Source organism: Crocuta crocuta, unplaced genomic scaffold (genome assembly GCF_008692635.1).
Source record: "Crocuta crocuta isolate KB4526 unplaced genomic scaffold, BGI_CrCroc_1.0 scaffold1898, whole genome shotgun sequence".
NCBI lineage: Eukaryota > Metazoa > Chordata > Mammalia > Carnivora > Hyaenidae > Crocuta > Crocuta crocuta.
The window spans coordinates 23,918-45,892 of record NW_027529559.1 but is presented as its reverse complement, the minus strand read 5'-3'; the positions used below and the strand labels follow the sequence as shown (position 1 = coordinate 45,892).

Genomic DNA, 21,975 nt, shown 5'->3' with positions numbered 1-21,975 from the left:
ACTCCCTTGGTGTGTCAAATGACAAAAGTAAGACCATTTCATCTGTAGAGTGTGATGTCATTTATTCAAAGAAGAACAATCCAGGGACTGGCTCAAAAGCAAGGAAACACTCTTCCCTGGGATTTGGGGCAAGAGAGGTTTTATAGACCCTTAGAAACAGCAAATGGGGGAACAGGCAAATTAGGTGAGAGATCAAGGTTTTCCTTGAAAGGCTAGCTGGTCACTCAAGGAATAAGGAGAGAGCATTTGGCTTAGGTTGACTGGCCGGGGTTGCATATCTGATCTTATTTAGAACAGGGAACTCTTTACAGATTCCTGGTGTTTATTTAGGGGCCGGCTGGCTGGACTATACTCTTTCTTGTCAAGGCAGCGTTTACAGGGACAGGAAAGGTACCTACATTCTGTTTGCTGACTTGGCCCCCTGGGCAGGAGCGGCTCCATCCCAGGGCCCGGAAATGTATGTCAGCAGGTGACAATTGTTTACCTCTCCTCTACCTCTCTTCCTGCTGTGGTGCATCCCCCTCTTCTCTAAGAGGCACTACAAGGTCATATTTGCATAATTCTGCATTACATGGGAAATACTTTGAACAGGACAAAAGTGTATGTAGCCTCATATAGTGTTTGCAGGGTTCTGATCAGGACCCCGCTGTCTCCGGGAAGAGAGAAATTGGGCGGCACTTGAGGGAGCAGGACTTCCTGACCCCCCAGGTCATCCCACGGCTGCATGAATGAAACTGTTCTGATGGCCCCAGACCTCAGCCCCAGGGGAGAGGCGGGTGGGTCACAGCAGGTCTGGACTCGGGCAGACCCTGTGCCGAGGGCCAGGTGCGGAGGCCCGGACCTTCTCTGTGAGTCTGAGAGGCGGCGTGCCCTCCTACCTGGGACAGCTCCCCTCCGACCCGCAGAGTCTGGGCTCCAGTCCAGTTGGCCTGCGTCACTTAGTCACGCGGAATAAACGGGATGCAGACATGAGGTCAACTTTCAGTGAACGGGACAAGCCAGGAAAATCCCAAATAGACTAAGCATTGATAAATTCTGATGAGTGGACTGTGGATAAAATATTTTCTTTAATCTGCCGCTTATACCTTTACGGCACTGTGAGTTGAATAAATTTAAAAAAATCATGTCTTTTATTAGATGAGTAACCTCTTTTTTAAAACCATGTCCTAAGCAGCATGGTCACATTTTGCTATGGAATCACAGAAGCTTAGACACTTAATGATGAATAGTGCGGGGCTCAAGGCAGGCCATAGAGATCATTTTGAATTAAAGGTAATAAAACCCCCTGCATGCAGGAAGATCTCTGTGCCTCCTCCTCAAATCTCCAAATTTACACTGGAAAGGGGGGTGTGTGCCAGGAAGAGAGCTATTACCAGACTCTGCTTTACCTAAGGAACTCGCCGTCATGACTGGGCTTGGTTCTTCCCAACACCTCCTCTCACGTCCCTGCTCCTGGCCCCCTTTGCGTCCTCAGACCTGCCCCTCTCCTTTGCCCCATTCAGCTTCCTGTTGCCTCATTGTCTTTGGAATTTCCGTGTCTGTGTGGACTCCCTATGCTTATGCCCGTTACAATTGATTTTCTCTTGTTGACCTGTCTCATATCACTTTGATTCCAAGGACCCCAAAGCGGAGGAATGTCTTCCTTCCTGGCAAAAGGAATCATGCATTCTTAAAGCCTCACTGTTTCTCATCATTAGGAATGCGAAAACAGCTCCCAAAATCAAATGACTTATTCAATATTGACAAGAGCGTAAGTAGCTGAGGTAAGAGTGAGCCCTGATTCCACGTATCAAGTGTGAGCACCCCTCACTGAGAGCACCTGTCATTGCAAATTCTGTAACTACATCAGAGAACCCACTACATGTGAGGCGTGGGACCAGGACCCTTTCAAATATTAACTTGTTTATAATCCTTGAAAATAATAAAATTCTGTGAAGCAAATGTTATGTTCTCAGTCAACAGTGGTGCCAGTCAGGGTCCTTGGACGTTCCTCACATTTAACTCCTTTAAATAGCAAATCTGGAGGCGCCTGGGGGGGCTCAGTCAGTTAAGTGATTGACATCGGCTTAGGTCATGATCTTGTGCTCTGTGGTCTGCGAACCAAGAAGACATGTGCCACACTCCACCCACTGAACAAGCACAAGGAAAACCTGAGGCTCAGGCAGCAGCAGCAGAAGGAGGAGCCCGCTGTGTCCACTGTGGGAGTCCCCGGTGAAGCCTGAGCACTGACATCAATTAAACAATTGGAAAAAAAAAAGTAAAAGGAGAAAAAAAGGAGAGGGAGAGAGAGAGAAAGACTCACATGCTTTTTGTTGTTGTTTGGTTGGGTTTTTTTTCTTAGCTTGTTTGTTTCCCAAAGTTTATTTATTTACTTTGAAAGAGACAGAGAGAGTGCATTCATGAGGAGGGGAGGGACAGAAAGAGAGAGAGAGAGAGAGAGAGAGAGAGTCCAAGCAGGCTCCACCCTCTATGTAGAGCTAGTAGCGGGGCTCCATCCTACAGCTGTGAGACCATGACCTGAGCCAAAATCAAGAGTTGGCGGCTTCACAGACTCAATGGCCCCGGGAACCCTCAGGTAGTTTTTAATATTAAAATCTCTGCATATTACTCAGCACTTAGATACAATATGTGAAATGTGATGGTTAGAAAGGCTTGGAATGAGCTCTGTCTTGATCACATTTCTCCCCTCTTCTCAAACAACCTTTGCTTCTTTCACAAACCAAATCTTATTTTCTCTCTTGATTCTTGTGGACTCTCTACCAAGTCAGAGGCAAGGTTCATGCTTGGAGAGCTCAGAGTAGCTTCTTGGGTTGAGTGTGTCTTTTCCTCTGCAAGGACAGATACCAAGCACTACGGAGAGTGGCACAAATACTCAGTCTTCCTAGTAACACTGTATGGTAACCTCCTTGCTTTCTTTATGTCTCTTTTTCCAGGTGAAGATGCAGGAAGAAGATGGTCTCCAGCAGAAATGCAGTGTGTGGCACACAACCACAGTTTCCGTCAAGGTTGATTGGTACTCTTATTGTCTAAAAACCTAGTCTGCTAGCTTTCATGGAAGGTTGCTGGAAATCAACCTCATGTGTTCTTTACCTGGAGACTGAGAAGATAGACTTTCAGTTAGGACTCTGTGTATCCCCTTCTTTGGGGAAACTCATTTCTCTCCCAAAGGACAAGCAAGCGTGGATGCTGAGGGGCATAAAGGTGGATTCTCCAAAACCCGCTTCACCCCCAGAATCGATGATCCACGTTTCTCCACCCAGGTCCATAACCCCTGAGACTAAGCCCTATGGATTCCACTAATGGGCATCTTGGCTCTAATTTCTACCCAATGCTGGCAAATCAAAATTGAAGTTTAAAAAGTCATCACCATGTCACCAGACAGAAGCATTCCTTCTTGAGCACCTGATGTCCCAGCCTGGGATCCAGGGCCCTGGAAGAAAGAAACAAATTCCTCCAGTGGGTCAATTGGAATAAAAGGGAATGGCCACTCCCACCTGCACCCCTTGGTTCCTGAGCATAAAGCTCTGTCTCTGGGGTAGATGGCACTATAGGTTGGCCCCAGGGGGGGATGCAGCCAACCCAAGGCCACCTGTCAGGGAGGGACCCTGAGCTCACTCTGCTCCCACTTCCAAGCCTCCTCCTGATGCTTCCATTGACTGCTTCCAAACAGCAACCAGAGAATAAGGAAGACCATCCAGGCAGTCCATGAGGGCCCACCTCATAATGCCCAGGCCAAGGTAAAGATGATGGACAGTTCATCTAGAGGAGGAAAAGGAATAAATCAAGCAGAGGGTCAAATAAGTGTGTCATTTTTTCCACTAAATAAGTAAAAACAATTTGGGGAAGAGGGAGACCATTTTATCTAGTTTGTTTCATTTCACTTTCCACAAAGCCACCAAGGTCCCATCTCTAACAGAACAGGATGTGCCCTGTTCCTGCAGTAACAAAACAGGAAACTGGACAAGTGTTGAGAGATTATCATTAACTTCTGTGCTCTTCTGGTTGATGAACTAAGAAAGGAGCATACGGATTATTTCTAATGCTCTTGTTCTTTGGTTACATAATGGATTCTGTAGTATTTGTTGACTTATTACATAAGTCAGCATCACATAAGAAGAATAAAAATGAATAAAAGAAGTCCAGGTGTAGACAAATGATTATAGTGCTTTATCAACCAGTATGATGAGGAATCCAATTCTGTGTTCTTGATGTCCTTTAATATAATAAGCAAGAGTATAGTAGTGAAACCATCCCAGCTCTTGTTAAATAATTGAGACTAGAGAAATGCTTTCTACTTTCACAATGTTGACTAAAATATAGCCTCTCTCGATTGTTATACTTGATCCATCTCTTTGGCCTTACTTTAGCTATTTTCCTACCATCTATCAGTCAACATTTAACTATTTCAGTCAGAAGCTGATCATTCCTATCTACTGTAGTTCTGTTGCCATTATGTTTTTAACCTCTGAGTGGAAGTTACAGAGGAATTAGCAAAAATCTGCAGTTATATTCTGAAAGTGGTAGAATTAGCATCTGCAGTGCGTGCGTTATCAGGTTTCTTTGACTTTCCTTCTTTTCTTTACTCAACGAAACCAAAACAAAGAATTAATTAGTTTATGTGTACAAAGTGGAATGTGCATTCATTCTCTCAAGGAGCTCGGTTCCATATGAAAATGAGTAAATATGATGTAGCATTCTGATAAGAATATACTAATAGCTAGTGTTAACTGAGTATTCCTTATGTACTAAGCACTGTGTTAAGTACTTCATATACTTATTGTTACATAAACTTAATAAGAATATTGTGAGGTAACTATTATTATTATCATCATTTCAATTTTATAGATATTTTAGAAATTTGATACTTTGATAAATTAAGTGCCCTGATAATAAGGAGCAAATTGGAATCTGAATCTGAGTCCAGGTCTGTCTGATAACAAAATCTGAGCTCTTGATCAAGACTAATGAGCAAAATAAAGCAAAACAAACAAAACATGTGAAGCAGGCTTGTTGGACAGAAATAGATAATTTAACCATCCTTTTTACAACTGGGTTCTTTTTAAAAATTTCTGAAGTATATTCCATTCCTGGGAGCCGCACAGAGTTATTTAAATTGATCCCTGTGGTATGTACTTAGAGACAATCAGCAGAGAATTTTTGCAGAGAATTTTATTAGGCAATCTTTTTTTTTTCTGACTTCTGGGTCCCAAGAATTTTTCTACAAGGAAGGATAGGCATAACAAAACTGTTTATTGAACAACAAAAGCATCAAGATGGAGCACAAGGATGTGCTCCTTGATTACTGTCCTTGGGGCTCCACTCCCCCCTCTCAGCCAACTGGAGAGTGTGGACATCTTCCTCATAGGTGGATGAACAAGGAAGTAAAGGATCTCCAGGTCAATCGTGGTGACTGAAGTTGCTTTGACCACTTTGTTTTCTGTATTTGAAATGGTTCTGGACACACTCCCAACCCCACAGGTAGAAGCCTGATGGCTGCTCAGAAATGGATAACACTGGTGATGAGAACATGAGCATTAGCCCTACGGTGGATAGTAGGTCATTGTGCCCAAATTTAGAGAGAAGAAGTTCATGAAGGAATGAGCCACCATTGTAAAAATTCAAGAATGTTTGGAGACCTCTATACAGAGCATTAATAGATTCAATCTTTAGAGTTCAGACCTTTGGGATGGAGTGTGCCTCTTTCCACCTTTGATTGCCCTGTACTCTAGTATATATGGGTGCCCACAGAAAACATACACCTACCACGCTCAGCCTTCTGAGATCCAGTCCCCCAAGGTATTTAAAGAGGCATAATAAATGTACCTAGGGTAGAGGTTGCTGGAAGGTATACTGAGTTAATACATGCAAAGAACTTAGACCCATGCCTGTCACAGAGTAAGAGTTCAACAAAACTATATCAGTCATCATTGTTATTTGTGGTTATTTGTGGCCCTAATTAAAGAGGGTGTAGATAAGATACAAGAGGAGTCCACCATGATGAGTGTTCCTCCCAGGAGCCTCTTGGAGCGCAAATGTTAGAAAACAAATCAGCAGGCTTGGCTAAAATGGCCAACATACGCTCGCTTTCTCTATGGCTGCCAGGGAGGACAGGGCATGAGGTGAGGGGCAAGTTATGTCAGACCCCGAACTCTTACTGCATTTACATAGTTGAGGACACTGAGTGTTAGAGCCCATAAATCATGCTGATAACATGCAGATTGGGACTTGACAACAATGGGAATGTCTGTGGGCGCTCTTGTCCAGTACACTGTGTGCACTTGGTGTTAGAGAAATAAGTGTGACTTTCAGCTCCACCATGTATTACCTGAGAAGCTTCACATTACATCCTTATCCCTCTGTCACTTCCTACCTCAAAATGTCATCATTTAGATAAAATGAGACAAAGGATGTAAGCATTTTGGAAATTGTAAATACCATATTAAAGTAAAGATATATACTTTTATTTTGCAACTTTCATTTGTTCCAATAAGCTCTATAATATGAATGATCATTGAATGATAATGAGTATTTAAGGAGCTCTCGCTAAAGGGAAGGCACCATGCTAGATGTAGTAGGGAAATTGAACAATGACTAAAACGTGGCTGATGCAGCAAAAGTGAAATCGAGCACGGAATGTATAAAAGTAACAGATAACAGCCCATCAAGCAAGGTAGGACCTATATGCTAACAAAGTGATAGAGTCCTTTCCTGTTACACTCATCCAGATGAGGGAGTGAAATCCCCAAAGCATATTGATGATGTTGTTCATGAGTGAATGGAACTTTGTTGGACTGGATGCTTAATAGGAGTTTGATTTTGTCCCAGCATTGGCTGGCTGAGGCCCACGCTCAAGACAATAGAAAGGTGCGCCTGTATGCTACAAGAGTGGCCTAGACCTTCATTCTCAGCTGGGGGCAGTCTCCCCTTCAGAGGACAGTAGCACTGTCTGAAGACATTTCTGGTTGTCACAGCAGGTTGGGGGTGCTAGAGGTGTCTCGTTAGTAGACCCCAGGAATGCTGAAAACCTCTTACTGTGCATAAGATATCCGACCCCTATGTCAAGCAAATATTGAGCCTAAAATATCCGTAATGCTGAGGTTGAAAAATCTTGGCCTAACTACCTTTCCCAGAGACTTACTAGGAGGTGGACAAAATTGAAAAGTCCAACCTTTGGCTCCTGAGCTACATCCAGCCTATAAGGGGAGCCTAAATCTTTGGAGACATTGATTCTATGGAGCCTTTCTCTAAGGGGTACAGTTGGGAGTGTCACAGCAACCTCTGTCTTCTTCCAATGAGGCAGTGAGGAGACAACTCTCTCACCTTCACACCAAACAAAAGGACTCCCCAGGCCCTGGGGCCACCAGAGATTCAGAGCTGAGTTCTGTATAAAGGGCCATGGAAGTGTTTGACCTGAGTCCTGGGGGTTAGATGGGCAGAGGGACCAGTGATGACTCTCACCAAAAAGTCAAAAGATGATTTCAGGTCATCACAGACTTGGTAACTAAGGTCAACTATCCTACTGAAATCAGCTAGGTGTTCTTGATGAAATAATAATATTCCTTTCTTTAAAAAAATTTAACATTTATTTATTTTTTGAGAGAGGAAGAGAGCTTGAGCAGGGGAGGGAGAACTTTAGCATACATAGAGGGAGACGCAAAATACAAGGCAAGGCTCTAGGCTGTGAGCTGTCAGCACAAGACCTGAGGCTCGACTTGAACTCACACACCATGAGATCATGACCAAACACAAAATTGGACACTTAACCAACTGAGCATCACAGGTGCCCTAAAATAATAACTTCCTAATAATCATCCTAGGGGTAACTTTCACCTTCGTAAATGGATTGCTTATTTTGGTATCATGTACATTTGCATAAAGCTCCCATTATTGCTGACCAATTGGAGGGACCTCAGAAATGGATGGTCTGGCATCGGGCCCTGAGGCACCCCTTTCCTGTGCTAACACTCTGGGAGGCTTCCTCTCCTCTTCCTGTTCCGATGTCCCTGGCTTCTCCTCATCCTTCTTTGTGGGCAGAAGTCTGAGCAGACAGGCTGCCATGGCTACAATATTCATCTGCTCTTCCCTCTGCCAAAGTGAATTTGTTTCCCTACTTCTCAGATTGGTTGAGTAATATTTAAAAATGTTTAATTTTAATGTTTTATTTCTTGATAACCTTGGCTTTTCTTGAAATGCTATTCCTTTGTTTATATTTGCAGGTGAATACATATAACGGAAACAACTAAAATTATTTGTTTCAATAATAGAAATTATATTTTCACTACAGGGCATCCAGATTTCACTTTTCATACACACAGAAAATGACAACACCAAATCCAGCTTTTGTGGATCAAACAATCCTTGTTCAAGATCGACTACAGACAAAGAACNCTCCCTCTCCCCTTCTCCCTGTCCTACTTGAGCTGTCTCTGTTTCTCTCTCTCTCTTAAAAAAAAAAATCCAGCTCCTCTCCTATCTCTTTAGAGTCTACCGTCAATGAGGAGAAAAAAACCTTCACTTAGCAAAAGTTTGGTACCTTCGATACACATGGATATCTGACCACGTAACTGGCCTGCCTGCACTTTACTCCTGCTTCCTGAGACGATGACAGCACATTCATTCTGTTTCCTGTTCTAAGGACCAGGCGGTTCCATCACGTGCAGAGGTGCGATGGAAACAGAACGAATTCCTCCCTCAGCCGTGCCAGCCCTGCCCAGCGGCAAACTCCGGATCTTGTGTCCCACTTCCTGTCCATCGTGATTCGCCACAGGGGTGTGTCCCCAGCAGGGGGAGGACCCCGAGGGCTGGGTGTCCCCTAACTCATCTACAGAAACAACGGTAAGAAGACTCTTGAGGGGAATATAGAGTCAGAGAATGTGAATCGTTTCTGGAAAGAAATGAAAGAAAAAGGAATTGAGGTTTTCACGGTATCTGGCCTAAATGCTTTACAAGCATATATCATTGAATTCCCAAAACAGCAGTGCAGAATTTGACTGAAGTCACCTCATGGGGACTGATCTCAGGAGATGGGGCCACCCTGACTTTTCAATACACAACCACCAGGAAACACTACAGGAGCACAATATTAATGAGGTTTTGAAGAGACAAAATATTATGGAGCCATTAAAACATGATTTTTGATCAATTGTTGGTGAACTTGAATATATTTGCCACGTATTCGCCAGGAAAATATCACAGAACTGGTTTATATTGTAAGCTCTCAAATTAAAAAAAAAAAAATCAATGCAAAGGAATTCTTCAAAGTTTCAACAGTGGATGTCCCTGGAAAGATGTTTTAATTCTCTTGGTACATTTAGAGATTTTGTACACTTTAACAAAAAGCTTTTATTATGTATACATAACAGTCAATATTATATTGATTTCATATATTTAATGATGTTTATATATCATTTTATACATATAATGATGACTATATAACAATATAGAATATAACTGTATATATAAGATACACTTTATTTTTTAACTTACTTACTTTGAGGGGCGTCTGAGTGGCTCAGTCCATTAAGCATCTGACTTTGGCTCAGATCATGACCTTGCAGTTTGTGAGTTTGAGCCCCACATCAGGCTCTGTGCTGACAACTCAGAGCCTGGAGCTGCTTCAGGTTCTGTGTCTCCCTCTCTCTCTGTTCTTCCCCCTTTTGATCTTTCTCTCTCTCTCTCTCAAAAATAAATAAACATTAGCATTTTTAAAAATTTATTTGAGAGACACACAGAGAGAGAGAGAGCATGCACGAAAGGGGGAGGGGCAGAGAGAGAGAGAGAATCCAGAGCAGACTCCATACTGTCAGCACAGAGCCTGATGTGGGGCTGGAACCCACGAACTGTTAGATCATGACCTGAGCTCAAACCAAAGATCAGACCCTTAACCCACTGGGCCATCCAGGTGCCCCTATAAGACACGCTTTAAACTGATATATATTTTTAATTTTCCGTGTAATAATATTACTACACTGTATCTCCCATAAAAACACAAAATAAAACGCTACAATTAAGCATAATTAATTGTTGCCATGGAACAGGAAGTCAGCGAACCATGTTCATACCCAGTAACCCCCAGTTTTGCAATAAAGTTTTACTGAAACACAACCTTGTCCACACGTTCGCAAATTGTCTGTAGCGGCTTTTGCAATACGTTGCAGATTGAATTGTTGCAACAGAGACCCACAAACCCTACCGTGTTACCATTTGGCCTTCTACCGAAAACGTTAATCAGTCACCAATGTAGAATGTACACTGAGAGGACATTTATCGTTATTATATGTTTCCCTATTTCTTAGTGTTTCTTCAATGTCCCTTCATGACATATCCGCCCTCCCCATATATGAACCTAGTCTGGTTAAGTTGGATAACATATCTCTGATTCATTTTCCTTATTTTAAAATGGAAACATATTACCCTGAAGGAGTAACGTCAATAATACATATACAGTTCTCACGGCGCTTGGAGCATGCCTCATGCTCAATGTACCGGGGCACTGCCGTGATTATATGGGCTTTTACTGCATATTTGAGAATGAAATTTTTAGACGGGTACTCTAAGTTTTTGGTATCCAACATTTGGTTCATGGGCCAGCCTCCTCCACTGCACCTGCGAGCTTGTTACAAACGCAGAAAATCAACCCTCAGCCGGGCCTGCTGAATGACAGTCTCATTTCACAAGGTTCGCGCAGGATCCCTGAGCACTTCAGTCTGAGAAGTCGGGATCTCAAAGTAGAACCTCACTTGTGAGTAACACAAAACCACCTGGAGCTGAAACTTCATCAGCTTCTCATTACCCTCCCCAGGGTGTCCATGGTGGGGAAAGGGTGAAGGTAATTAATGTTGCACTCAAAATATGAAAAACTAGGTGTATACCAAAAATGGTGATTTTAAGGAATAATGTTGAAAATACTAACGTGAGGGGTGTCTTGTTGGCTCAGTCAGTTAAGCGTACAACTTCTGCTCAGGTCATGATCTCCCAGCTTGTGGGTTCGAGCCCCACATCCGGCTCTGTGCTGACAACTCAGAGCCTGGGGCCTGCTTTGGATTCCGTCTCCCTCTCTCTCTGTCCCTACCCCGTTTGTGTTCTGTTTCTATCTTTCAAAAATAAATAAATGTTAAAAATATTTTTTAAAAAAAGAAGAAAATACTAACTTGAAAATATTGAGAAAAATAAAAGAACACAGAACTGCATGTGTGGCCAGTTCACAGATACATGAATGGATTTATTAATAAAATCAAGATAAATTTAAAAGTTTTAAGGGTGGTAAAGCCTGTGGTGGATAATTTTTGTTTTATTTTTTGCACTTTTTCTGATTTTTAAAAGGTTTACAATGATTTCCTATGATTTATTATGAAAAATACACAGTGTAAGATGTGTACAACTGTATACTTAATTATTTATAAATTTCAGTTGTAAAGATGATCATAAGTTCATAATAAAGCTAAATTGTATAAAGTCTATATGTAAATGACCACTTTAATTATATTTGTGTATATGTACATATAATTTAACTTTATGTACGTATATAATTAGTTTTTTACATATAATCATATAATTTTATGTGTGTCTGTATATGTATATGCTGTGGGGGAAAACTATAAATAAGCGTACCACACTGAAAACGCTGTTGGCCCTACAGCTCTATAGTAATGGGAGGCCTATATTGTTATCATTGTATTTCCCCTTTTCCACAGAATTTTTTCACTGAGCTCCCAGTACTCACCCAGGCTCCAATAGGTACCAATTTTGTGACTCTGGATACGTGAGGTAACATCTGGTGCAGTTTCTATATCTGTGAAGGAACCTATTGACTTCTTCTTTTGTGATTATGGGAGTAAAGGTGTTTCCAGAAAGACCTGTTTTTCTTAATACTCTTTAAACAAGCTATTGACCCCTGCTCACAAAGAAGTAACTTCACCCTTTTAATGCTAAAAGCATTGTCTTGAATGCTAAAGATACATCCCTTCCCCATAGGATAAGCATCTAAATCCCCTACCTCAATCACTATGAATAGAGGTTACGCATGGGTCTTCTACAAATCTGTGTTCAGGGAAATTCTTACATATCAAAGAAGTTTGTCGTCAGAAATCATTGTCTAAGGCAAATGCCACTTCTGTGCTTTCCCCCAAACACTTAATTATAAAATAAAGTTAAGCCCCGGTCAGAGCGGAGATGCTGCCTGGTGATCAGAAAGATTCCCATGGCTCTCTCCTCCCTCCCTCGGCGACACCGTCCATCCTTCAGGGACCCCTGGGCCTGGTCGGAGCCAGCCTCTGACAATTTACCTCAGTGTCTACTCTACCATATAATATGTCCAGGATCCAACCAAACATTCAGAGGTAAACAGCAAGTCAAGAAGAAACATAGTGTGAGGACACAGAGCAGTCACCAGAAAGACTGAGACATGAGAGAGATGTTGGCACCATCAGGGAACTTAAATGTGAATAATACGTTAAAGCTCTAATCTAATAGGAAAGTTGGACAACATGCAAGATCAGGCAGGAAAATTCAGTAGAGAGATGGAAAGACTCAAAGGAAATGCAAGATAAAAAACATAGTAACAGAAATGATGAATGCCCTGAAAGGTTTACTTAAGTGAAGTTAAGAGAAATAAAGAAAGAATATGGGTCACTAGATATTACCCAAATGACAATGAAGGATATGAGAGAGACAGAGAGACAGAATGATAGAGACAGGGACAGAAAGGCAGCAGATAATTCGTAACTCACAGAAGAAGAGAACTTTAAGTAGTTCTTAAACTGCTCTACTTCCTACTACCTACCTACTACCTCCCCCCACCTCCCACTCTCTAATTTGAACCGGTGAAGGACAATAGTCCTTTAACAAGAAAAGGGCTTCTTTACACTAATATCACTGGATAGTGACAATCACACAGTAGTGAGAGAAATCTGCTGATAAAGCAGGTTACTAGCCCTATTTTGCAGGATGATTTGGGGTAAACACTGTGGGTCCCTTTCTCCGAAGTCCATGGTTCTTAGCTGTGTGTGCAGAGCACCTCCTCCTCTTACTGCATCAGCCCCCAGATGTGCGCCGTGATCAGCCCAGTATTCAACCGCGTCTCCTGACAAGTGCGGGCAGAATGTGGCTCCCGTCCCAGCTCTTCCTGGTGGCCTCCCTTTGCAGCTGTGAGTGGCTCTGCCCACGGGGTGTTTCATTCACTGGAGAAAAGAGATGTTAAGTATGGACAATCAAATCAGCTGATTACTTTGGTCATTCAAAGTAAACTACAAATTTCACTGGGACCTTGAATTTTTCAGGAAGAAACTGTTGAACCTCAGACCCCAAGCCTTTCAGTAATGGAGAAGAAATGTGTATTATTTTAATGAATGTCTAAATTTTGCTAATTGTTACTTTTCTCTTTCAGATACAAAAGGAGACATTTCCATAACACAACTCGTACCATCCATTACCAAGAAAAAAGGAAAGACAGCATTTTTAGAATGCCAAATAAAAACGGATGACTCCAAGAAAAATGTAAATATACACTGGTATCAACAGAGGCCAGGCCAGCCTCTAAAACGCATTCTGTATATTTCCTCAAATGAAAATGTGGTCCATGAACAAGGTATTAGAGAGGAAAAATATGAAGCCAGGAGACCACAGAGAGATTTGCCAGCGAGCCTCAGGATACACAAAGTTGATGAGGCAGATGCTGGGCTGTATTACTGCGCCTGCTGGGATACACTGTATGGAAATGCTCCACTGCCCCTGAACAAAAACCCTTCCCCACCCCCACCCCCCTGCAAACACAAACACACTCCTTTCTGCCTCCCAGAGCGACCTGGCTACTGTCTATACAGCACTTGTCTCCTGTATCTGTGTCCTCAGCAAGGTCTCAGCTAGGAGCCCAAGGACCCAATCGGTGATATTTCTTTCAGTTAGGTCACTTTATTGTCTATTCTTATCTCTCTTGGGGACTGGATGGCTTTTGGAAGTGTCCTGAATTTTCTACTTCTCCATCGATGAGAAACTTCCTGAGAAAGAAGCCATATCCAATGTGCAACATGGTGTGCTGACTTTGAATGAAGAATGAATGAATGAATGAATAGAATAGAATAGAATAGAATAGAATAGAAGAATGATGAAAACCACAAGGCTTTTGTTGTTTTTTGTTTTTGTTTTGAGAGAGATAGACAGACAGAGCATGAGAATGAGCAGGCGAAGGACAGAGAGACGGGAGACACAGAATCCAAAGCTGTCAGCACAGAGCCTGATGTGCGGCTCACATTTGTGACCCATGAGACCCTGACCTGAGCTGAAGTCAGATGCTTAACCAACTGAGCCACCCAAGCACCCTCATAAGACCTTTGGAGTGATATAAACCTGGGTTTGAATTCCTGCTCAGCCACTTAACTGACAGAATGATCCAGGAACGTTTCTAAATCTTTCTCATAGGGTTGCTGGGGACTTGAAGGAGGTTCCACACAGGACAGTTCAAGCACACGGTCAGCACATCACAGGGTCATTTCCCAGTACAACTGAGCTACTTCCATGAGCCATCTCAGCTACCACAGCAGCTCAGGAGCTCATTAAAAGTCACGTCTAACACTGTTCTCCAAACAACAGTAAAATTCGCTTTATTTTGAAAAGCTAAGAATTGTAAATTTTTCTTCCAAAATTTTTCTTCATTCACAGCAGTATATAGAACTTTCTACGAACTAATGATCTGTAAGATGTACATGTAAATGCACATACTTCTGCATAATGTTTTGCAGTTATTATCTCATTTGTTATTATACAGTAATAAGAGTTTTCTTCCAATTCTCATGGTAGTCATATAGCTCCCACACTCTCACAGAGTTTGGTGAAAAATCTCTAACTCAGGGATGAAAAATAACTCAAGGGTAGGTGTGTTTGAAGCAAAACCTTGTTGGGAGCCATGCTGAGCCCACTAGTCAAAAAAACTCCTGGTGACGTTAAAGCAAGTTTGCATGGTCTCTTGCCAATCAGATGACGACCGATATCCACCCCCCACTCAATTATTTCTGCTTGAGCACTGACCCCTAAGGTACCTTGTTGATCAATATCGGGAGTGACTTGTCCCCTTATTCTGACCCTGGTATGATGATTGCACCTTGTGAAGGAACTATTGTGGGAACTTCTTCTTTCGATTATGGGAACAGACATCGTGTCTCCAGAAGGTCCTGTTTCCCTCCATACTTTCCCTTGAGCTATGAACAGGCTAATGACCCCTAGTCATAAAAGATTGACCTTTACGTGTACAATTCTGTTTCTATGGTTGCGTTAGTCCAAGAGTTCATACAGCTCAACATTGTAAATCAGCTAACCAAAAATGTCTCTCATACCCTAGCTGTTCAAGAAATCATAAAACTAGACACAAAGGTAAATGCACTCGTAGAGGCTATTCTACGTATTGTAAATGAGCTAAACTCTTTAAAGGTATGGTTGGCTCTCCGGTGCCATAAAGAACATCACTGGAAAATCAAGTCTTGCCCGGAGACAAAGAGCCTAGCTTAGAGAGAAGGAACAGATCAGGGCAGAAGATTAAGTTACCGCATATACCTTTGCTAACTGGTGATGTATAGCAGCCCCTTCTCTAAGGCCTACATTCCACAGGCCCCTTCCCTTACCCTGGCAGCTGGGATGAGGATGGATAAGAGTATCTACAACTTAATCTTGGTGTTATTAAAATGTGAACACCCTGTCATTTTCTTAGTTACTCAACCTCACTATAATTGGGGCAGTTCTGCAAGAAGACTTCTGTAAAACCTGTTTCTGTACATTTTCCAAAAAGATCTTATCACAGAGAGCTATCCATTGTAAAAATTCCATTTTCTGATGCCATGTTAACATTTGACCTATAAATAAAGACACCAAAACCGATAGGACAGAGATGCCTGCCTGGTGATCAGAAAGAATCTCGGGGCTCTCTCACTCTCTCTCGCCGACACCGTCCATCCTTCAGGGACCCCTGGACCTGCTGAAGCCGGCCTCCAGCAAAACCTCAAGGAAAAATGTGGAGGTATTGCCCCCAAAAGGAAGATAACACTGAATTATTATTACATAGGGTCTTGGTGAGGTTCTGGGATCTGATCATTCTTTATACCAGGAACATAGCAAAATAACATTGGTCTTACTGAGCAGGTCTTTCATTGGTTCTAAAGCAAACTTTCCTTTCACATCCTTGCCTCTGAAAAATGAGGCCTGGCCCTGCTTTCACACTCCTGATTCACGCCTCCTTTTAGAGTCCATTCTGACCAATCACTGGCAATGCCAACCAAATGGATTTCTGTGTGTCTTCGGCTTGGGCTCATATGTTGACTATATCCCTTTCTTATCTTTTTACTGTTTTTATGTCCACTTTCAGTTCATTCAAGTGCCTCTGAGTTTACTCCTTTGCTTTTCAAATAGAGTCACCAAAATAAGAATTTCTCGGGATCAACTCTCCTTTCCCCAAACACCAGACAGAACAGCTGACGTACACTGCATGCTGTCTGGGGATTCCCTCAAGTAGGCCCACTGGTAACAATTAAAAGAAGAAGGACCCCCGAAATGAATCCTATAACCCATCCTATTAACCAATATTACCTAGCTCTGGCTTGGACACAGATAAGAGAAAACAGAGTCTTTTACCTGATCATCAAAAATGTCCTCAAGTCCACTGAAGCCACCCACTATTGTGTCTGCTGGGATCTCACAATGTCACAGAGTCAGAAGGACATGTAAAAAACCTTCTCTATTACTAACTCTCAATTCCTGTCTCACTTGAACAACTGCAGCCCGACCTTTCCCGCCCTTAGTCACAGGCTCATAAGCTGTTAGAACAGGAAGGGCTCTTTGGACATACACGACCAATGGGGTGTGGAGGCCCAGTGATAGCAAGAGCTCGTCCAAAGCTAGTTAACCACAGAGATGAGGCTACAGGCACATTTCTGATGATCACAGAATCGCTTCTTCTTTTTGCCCCAACAGGTCAGAGAACTCGATTTTGTTCAAATTATGGTTTAAATAGGAATCTAGTATTTCATGGAAGATAGACTTTTACACATTTCTTCTTTCATTCCAGGGGGGGAAAAATGTCGTTACGCAAATTATTTTCTCTTTTTGCATTGTGTGGTAGAGAATCATGTTGTCAAGTGGTAAAAAGTAGCTGATTTTAAAATGAAGAGCATTGTTCACACTTTTCAAGTCTATTTCTGTTGGCATTTTTGTATTTTTGGTTACTAAAGAGTTTCCTCCTTTAGAAATACAATCCCAAACTGCTAACGGAGAAGGCCTGGTGTTTGTGAGAACAGAAGGGCTTATCGTTTGATGTGATCTCTGAGTAGTTTCACACACATAAATACTTGGAAATCAAAATATCTTAGCTGACTGAACACTTTTCCTGGTAATTTAAATGTTTTTATGTTTATTTTTATTTTTGAGAGAGACAGACAGAGTGCTTGTGGGGGAAGGGCAGAGAAAGAGAGAGGGAGACACAGAATCTGAAACAGGCTCCAGATTCTGAGCTGTCAGCACAGAGCCCGACGTGGGGCTCCAACTTGGAATTGGCAAGATCATGACCTGAGCCAAAGTCGGACACTCAACTGACTGAGCCTGCCAGGCGCCCCTCCCGGTAATTTAGACAAGTAGTTGGTTGACTAGTTACTCCCAACCTCCCTTTTTATTTTTTTACTTGTGCTCTAATTGTTTCCATTTTTATCAGCACTTTCAGTAATTACTGACTCCTTTGGAAAACAGACATTTTTATCAACTGATCTGAGGAGAACTTATAAAATGTCAGATGCCATGAAGCCTATATTCAAGGACGTCCAAGGGAACCCAGAAGATCGAATTGCCAGGACAAAGTTTCTTCCTGCTGGTCATGCCATGAGGCTGACATTTTTGTAGAAGCTCTAACCAGTGTGATAACTCAGGCTGGACCAAGATATTTGCAGAAGGAACTAAGCTCATAGTAACTCCCCCAGGTAAGTAACTTTATTCTACTTTGATCGTGTGAATGAAAAACCAATAGTTACTTTTTAGAGAAAACAAATGATCTGTATGATCAAATCAGCACATAGAGAGCAATCTTGCAGCTACTGGAAACTCTATATGGAAACAAATTACTTAACAAATGGCTGATTTACTTACCTGCTTGCAAGTAAACTGAAATTCTACTTTTTGAAAATACACACACACAAAAATAGAGTCAGGCTTGAAATTAAAATTATTGTTAGGATTGTTTCTTTAAACCATTGGTGTGAGTTAATGGTTCAAGATACTCTTCTTATGGATGGTGTCTTTAAGAGAAAAACACTTTGATAAGTACCTCTAGTATGAATAGTGCTCCATTCTTTTTTTCTTTTTTAATTTCTGAGGGAGAGAGAGAGACAGCGTGAACAGGGGAGGGTCAGAGAGAGAGGGAGACACAGAATCCGAAACAGGCTCCAGGCTCTGAGCTGGCAGCACAGGGCCCAACATGGGGCTCGAACCCACGAACCGTGAGATCATGACCTGAGCCGAAGTCGGACGCTTAACCGACTGAGCCACCCAGGCGCCCCAATAGTGCTCCATTCTTAATGAGTAGTGCTTCTTTCTCTAATAGCCTGAGAAATCTGTGATTTCTTTTGATTTCACTTTTAATGCAGCGCAAAACAATTTTACTCTTACAATAGTTGGCAATAGAACATCAATAACCCCATTTATTCTTATTACTCTGGCTTCTTAGAGGGTTGGGTAAGACCAGTAAGATTGTGTGCCATTGCGACTCGTGTGATATTTTGTAGAGATGGTCCAGTTTAATGCAATTGTGAACTCGGCAAACCATTTTAGCTCGATAGTCCATGAAAAGAGTCTGTCTTCATGTCTTCACATTTTCATTTGTTCATTTATTGTATCAGGAAACACTTATTGAACATAGTTTCTGTGCTGGATGCTAGAGAAATTGGGTAAAGAAGACACAGTCCCCAAACTCAAAAAACTTCTAGCCTACAGGACAACTATTGTAGATTGTGGCTTCATTGGGCCCATGTGTTTTGGCATATGGCCATAAGAGACATAGAATGTCTTGGGTTCATGAGCTCTCTTGCTTTCTTATTGCTTATAAAATCCATACATGTTGATTTGTGGAAGAATTTGATAAAATGGCCTGAAATCATCCCATTGAAGAGAATAATAATATTAGCTAAGATTCAGTGAGAGTTAGATACCATGCCAACTAGGTTCAGTCCATTATCTCATCCATTCCTCAACAGCCCTATACAGACAACTCTCTTATTCCAAATTCGAAGATGGGGAAAGTAAGGCTTGAAAAAGTCCAGTTATTTGCCTTAACTCACATGGCTACTTACTATGGCAAAGAGTGGGATCCAAGAGAGACTTGTCCATTCCAAAATACATGGTCTGGACCCTGATGTGATATTAGAAATATTAAGCCATGCTTTTATAATCTGATATTTACTCACCTGCACCCTGACTTTTTAAATAGACTCTTTAGTTAAGTGCTTAATTAGTAATAGCTCATAATTTGTATTACTCCTCATGCAGAAAACAATGATTCTGCTTCTAATCATGGCATTAAAATTGCCACTCTCATCTACGAATGATCAAATAAGTTATGTTAAATATACATTTATTACATTTTCAAAATGTGATTCTTAGGGTATTTCTATAAAATGACAAGTCCTTTCCACACCACTGCATTCAGTCTTTCTGAATCGGCATCAAATGCGCTGGAAACACTGAATCCGGCAGCAGAGCTGGAGCAGGTGAACTACAGGCGGGACTCAGTGCCTGACTCTCGGCTGCCTTTCCGCTCCCGCCAGGGCCGCGGCAGGAAGAACAAACTCGATAGGATCCTCGGATGAGCAGCTCAGGATTTTAAATCTGTGCCCTGGAAACTGTTAGGGTAATTTCAAGTTCAAAGAGATAGTCTTTCAAGAATAAATAAGTTTATTTTTTAAACATAATTTATTGTCAAATTGGCTTCCATACAACATCCAGTGCTCAACAAGTGCCCTCCTCAGTGCCCATCACCCATTTCCCCCTCTCCCCTGCCCCCCATCCACCCTTAGTTTGTTCTCTGTATTTAAGAGTCTCTCTCTCCCTCTCTGCCTGTAACTATTTTTCCCCTCCCTTCCCCATGGTCTTCTGTTCACTTTCTCAAGATCCGTATATGAATGAAAACATACAGTATATGTCCTTCTCTGACTACTAAACAAGTTTAGAGATCATCATGAATATTTCAGACTCTGTAACAACTCATCTGGTCTACTATCAGTGGGGACTGGATTCTGGAAAGAACTGACTTTACAATCAAACAAGAAACTACCCCACAATATGTAGAAAAAAAAAAACAAACCCTGGGGCGCCTGGGTGGCTCAGTCGGTTAAGTGCTCAACTTCGGCTCAGGTCATGATCTCACAGTTCGTGGGTTCGAGCCCCGCATCGGGGTCTGTGCTGACAGCTAGTTCAGAGCCTGGAGCCTGCTTCAGATTCTGTATCTCTCTCTCTCTCTGACCCTCCCCTGCTCACACTGTCTCTCTCTTTCTCTCAGAAATAAATAAAACATCTTTTAAAATTAAAAAAATACCTTTAAAAATATTGAACATTAGTTTATTAAATACTTTTTTGTTCCTCTTTGAAAATAAAAAAAAAAAACTGTAAATTATATGCCAGTAAAAGAAGTGATACCATATAAGAAAACCTTTTAAGGGAAGAGAGTGAAGTATCAGGAAACTAGTAAGAAAAGGTAAAATCATCCTTTCCAACTTGTGTGAGTGAGATAGAAAGACAGAACCAAATTTCCCAGGCAGAGAGAACTCAGTTCCTCAATACTTGACTATGTTCATATCTAATGTGATTTTGTTTGAGTTTCATGTTTGTTTAATGTTAGTGGGGCCCATTTTTATATATGTATATAAACATTGAAAAAATATGGGCACAATTTAAAAGTGGCGCAAAGGGAGATTTGTGTGAAAGCTTTCCAGACAGTGGGATTGACCTAGATACTGCAGAACCCAAGTGTTCGGTCCTGGCTCACTGCTCAGGGTTAGAGGAATATTTTCTTTCCATTCTTAAGAAAGTGTAGGAAGGGGAGATGGTAATGCAGGGGTGGCCAGCTCGGTGCTGGCTCAGAATTCTGGGATTTGGTCCCAATTTGAGAGCTTGTTTGGAGGTTCCAGCAGGGGAGCGCCGCTACTGTATACCCTTGACCAAAGAACGGTCCTCTTCTATCGGGGAAGGTCATCCTCTTCGACCGAGCGCGCAGCTTCGGGAGGGACGCACATGGAGCGGTGACGGAGGAGGGGGACACCCGCCTGCCCAGCCAGATCAGCCAAGTCAACCCTGGCGATCAATGGGGTGACAGGTGTCGCAGCCAGATCGCCCTCACATCCGGATTTGGTCCCAATTTGGTCCCAAATAACAGCAGAATCTCCTGTTGGAAATGAGGCTGCGGGTATGGACCAGGCCTCACAATATTCCAAATCAGGCTGATATTCCCCACACAGATTCCTCATAAGCAAGAGCATATTCCTGCCTTTTCAAAAGAGACTTCAGATCAAAGCTCTGTGGATGATTGTCAAAAGGCTCTTCCTATGGGCCTTGCAGATCCAAGACTTACATAATAAAGGGGGTTAAGAACACAAGAGTTACAATTGAGTCTGGCCCTGAGACAAAGAGCCTGATTTAGAGTTAAGGACAGATATCCACCCCCACCCAATTGTTTCTGCTTGGAGCACCAGCCCCCCACGGCATCTTGTGATCAGTATTCAGAGTGACTTATTCTGGCCTGAATATGCTGATTGCACCCTGTGAAGGAACCTATTGTAGGAACTTCTTCTATGATTATGGGAGTAAACATTTGTGTTTCCTGAAAGACCTGTTTTTCTTAATACTTCTCCTTAAACAAACAAGCTATTGACCCTTGCTCACAAAGAAGTAACTTCACCCTTTTTATGCTAAAGACATTGTCTTGTATGTTAAAGATACATCCCTTTCCCGTAGGGTAAG

The 21,975-nt window shown here is 42.1% G+C and overlaps 1 gene segment (V, D, J or C); it reads left to right on the top strand.

Annotated features, from left to right (window-relative positions):
* Nucleotides 1-724: 724 nt before the first annotated feature.
* The window catches only part of LOC144229429 (T-cell receptor gamma chain C region C10.5-like), a 31,881-nt gene continuing 10,630 nt past the window's right edge, over nucleotides 725-21,975 (top strand). Inside the window, 6 exon segments of the C gene segment in view lie at nucleotides 725-776; nucleotides 1,698-1,750; nucleotides 2,934-3,013; nucleotides 3,671-3,737; nucleotides 15,947-16,003; nucleotides 17,861-17,948. Of these exon segments, the coding sequence occupies nucleotides 725-776; nucleotides 1,698-1,750; nucleotides 2,934-3,013; nucleotides 3,671-3,737; nucleotides 15,947-16,003; nucleotides 17,861-17,948 (397 nt within the window).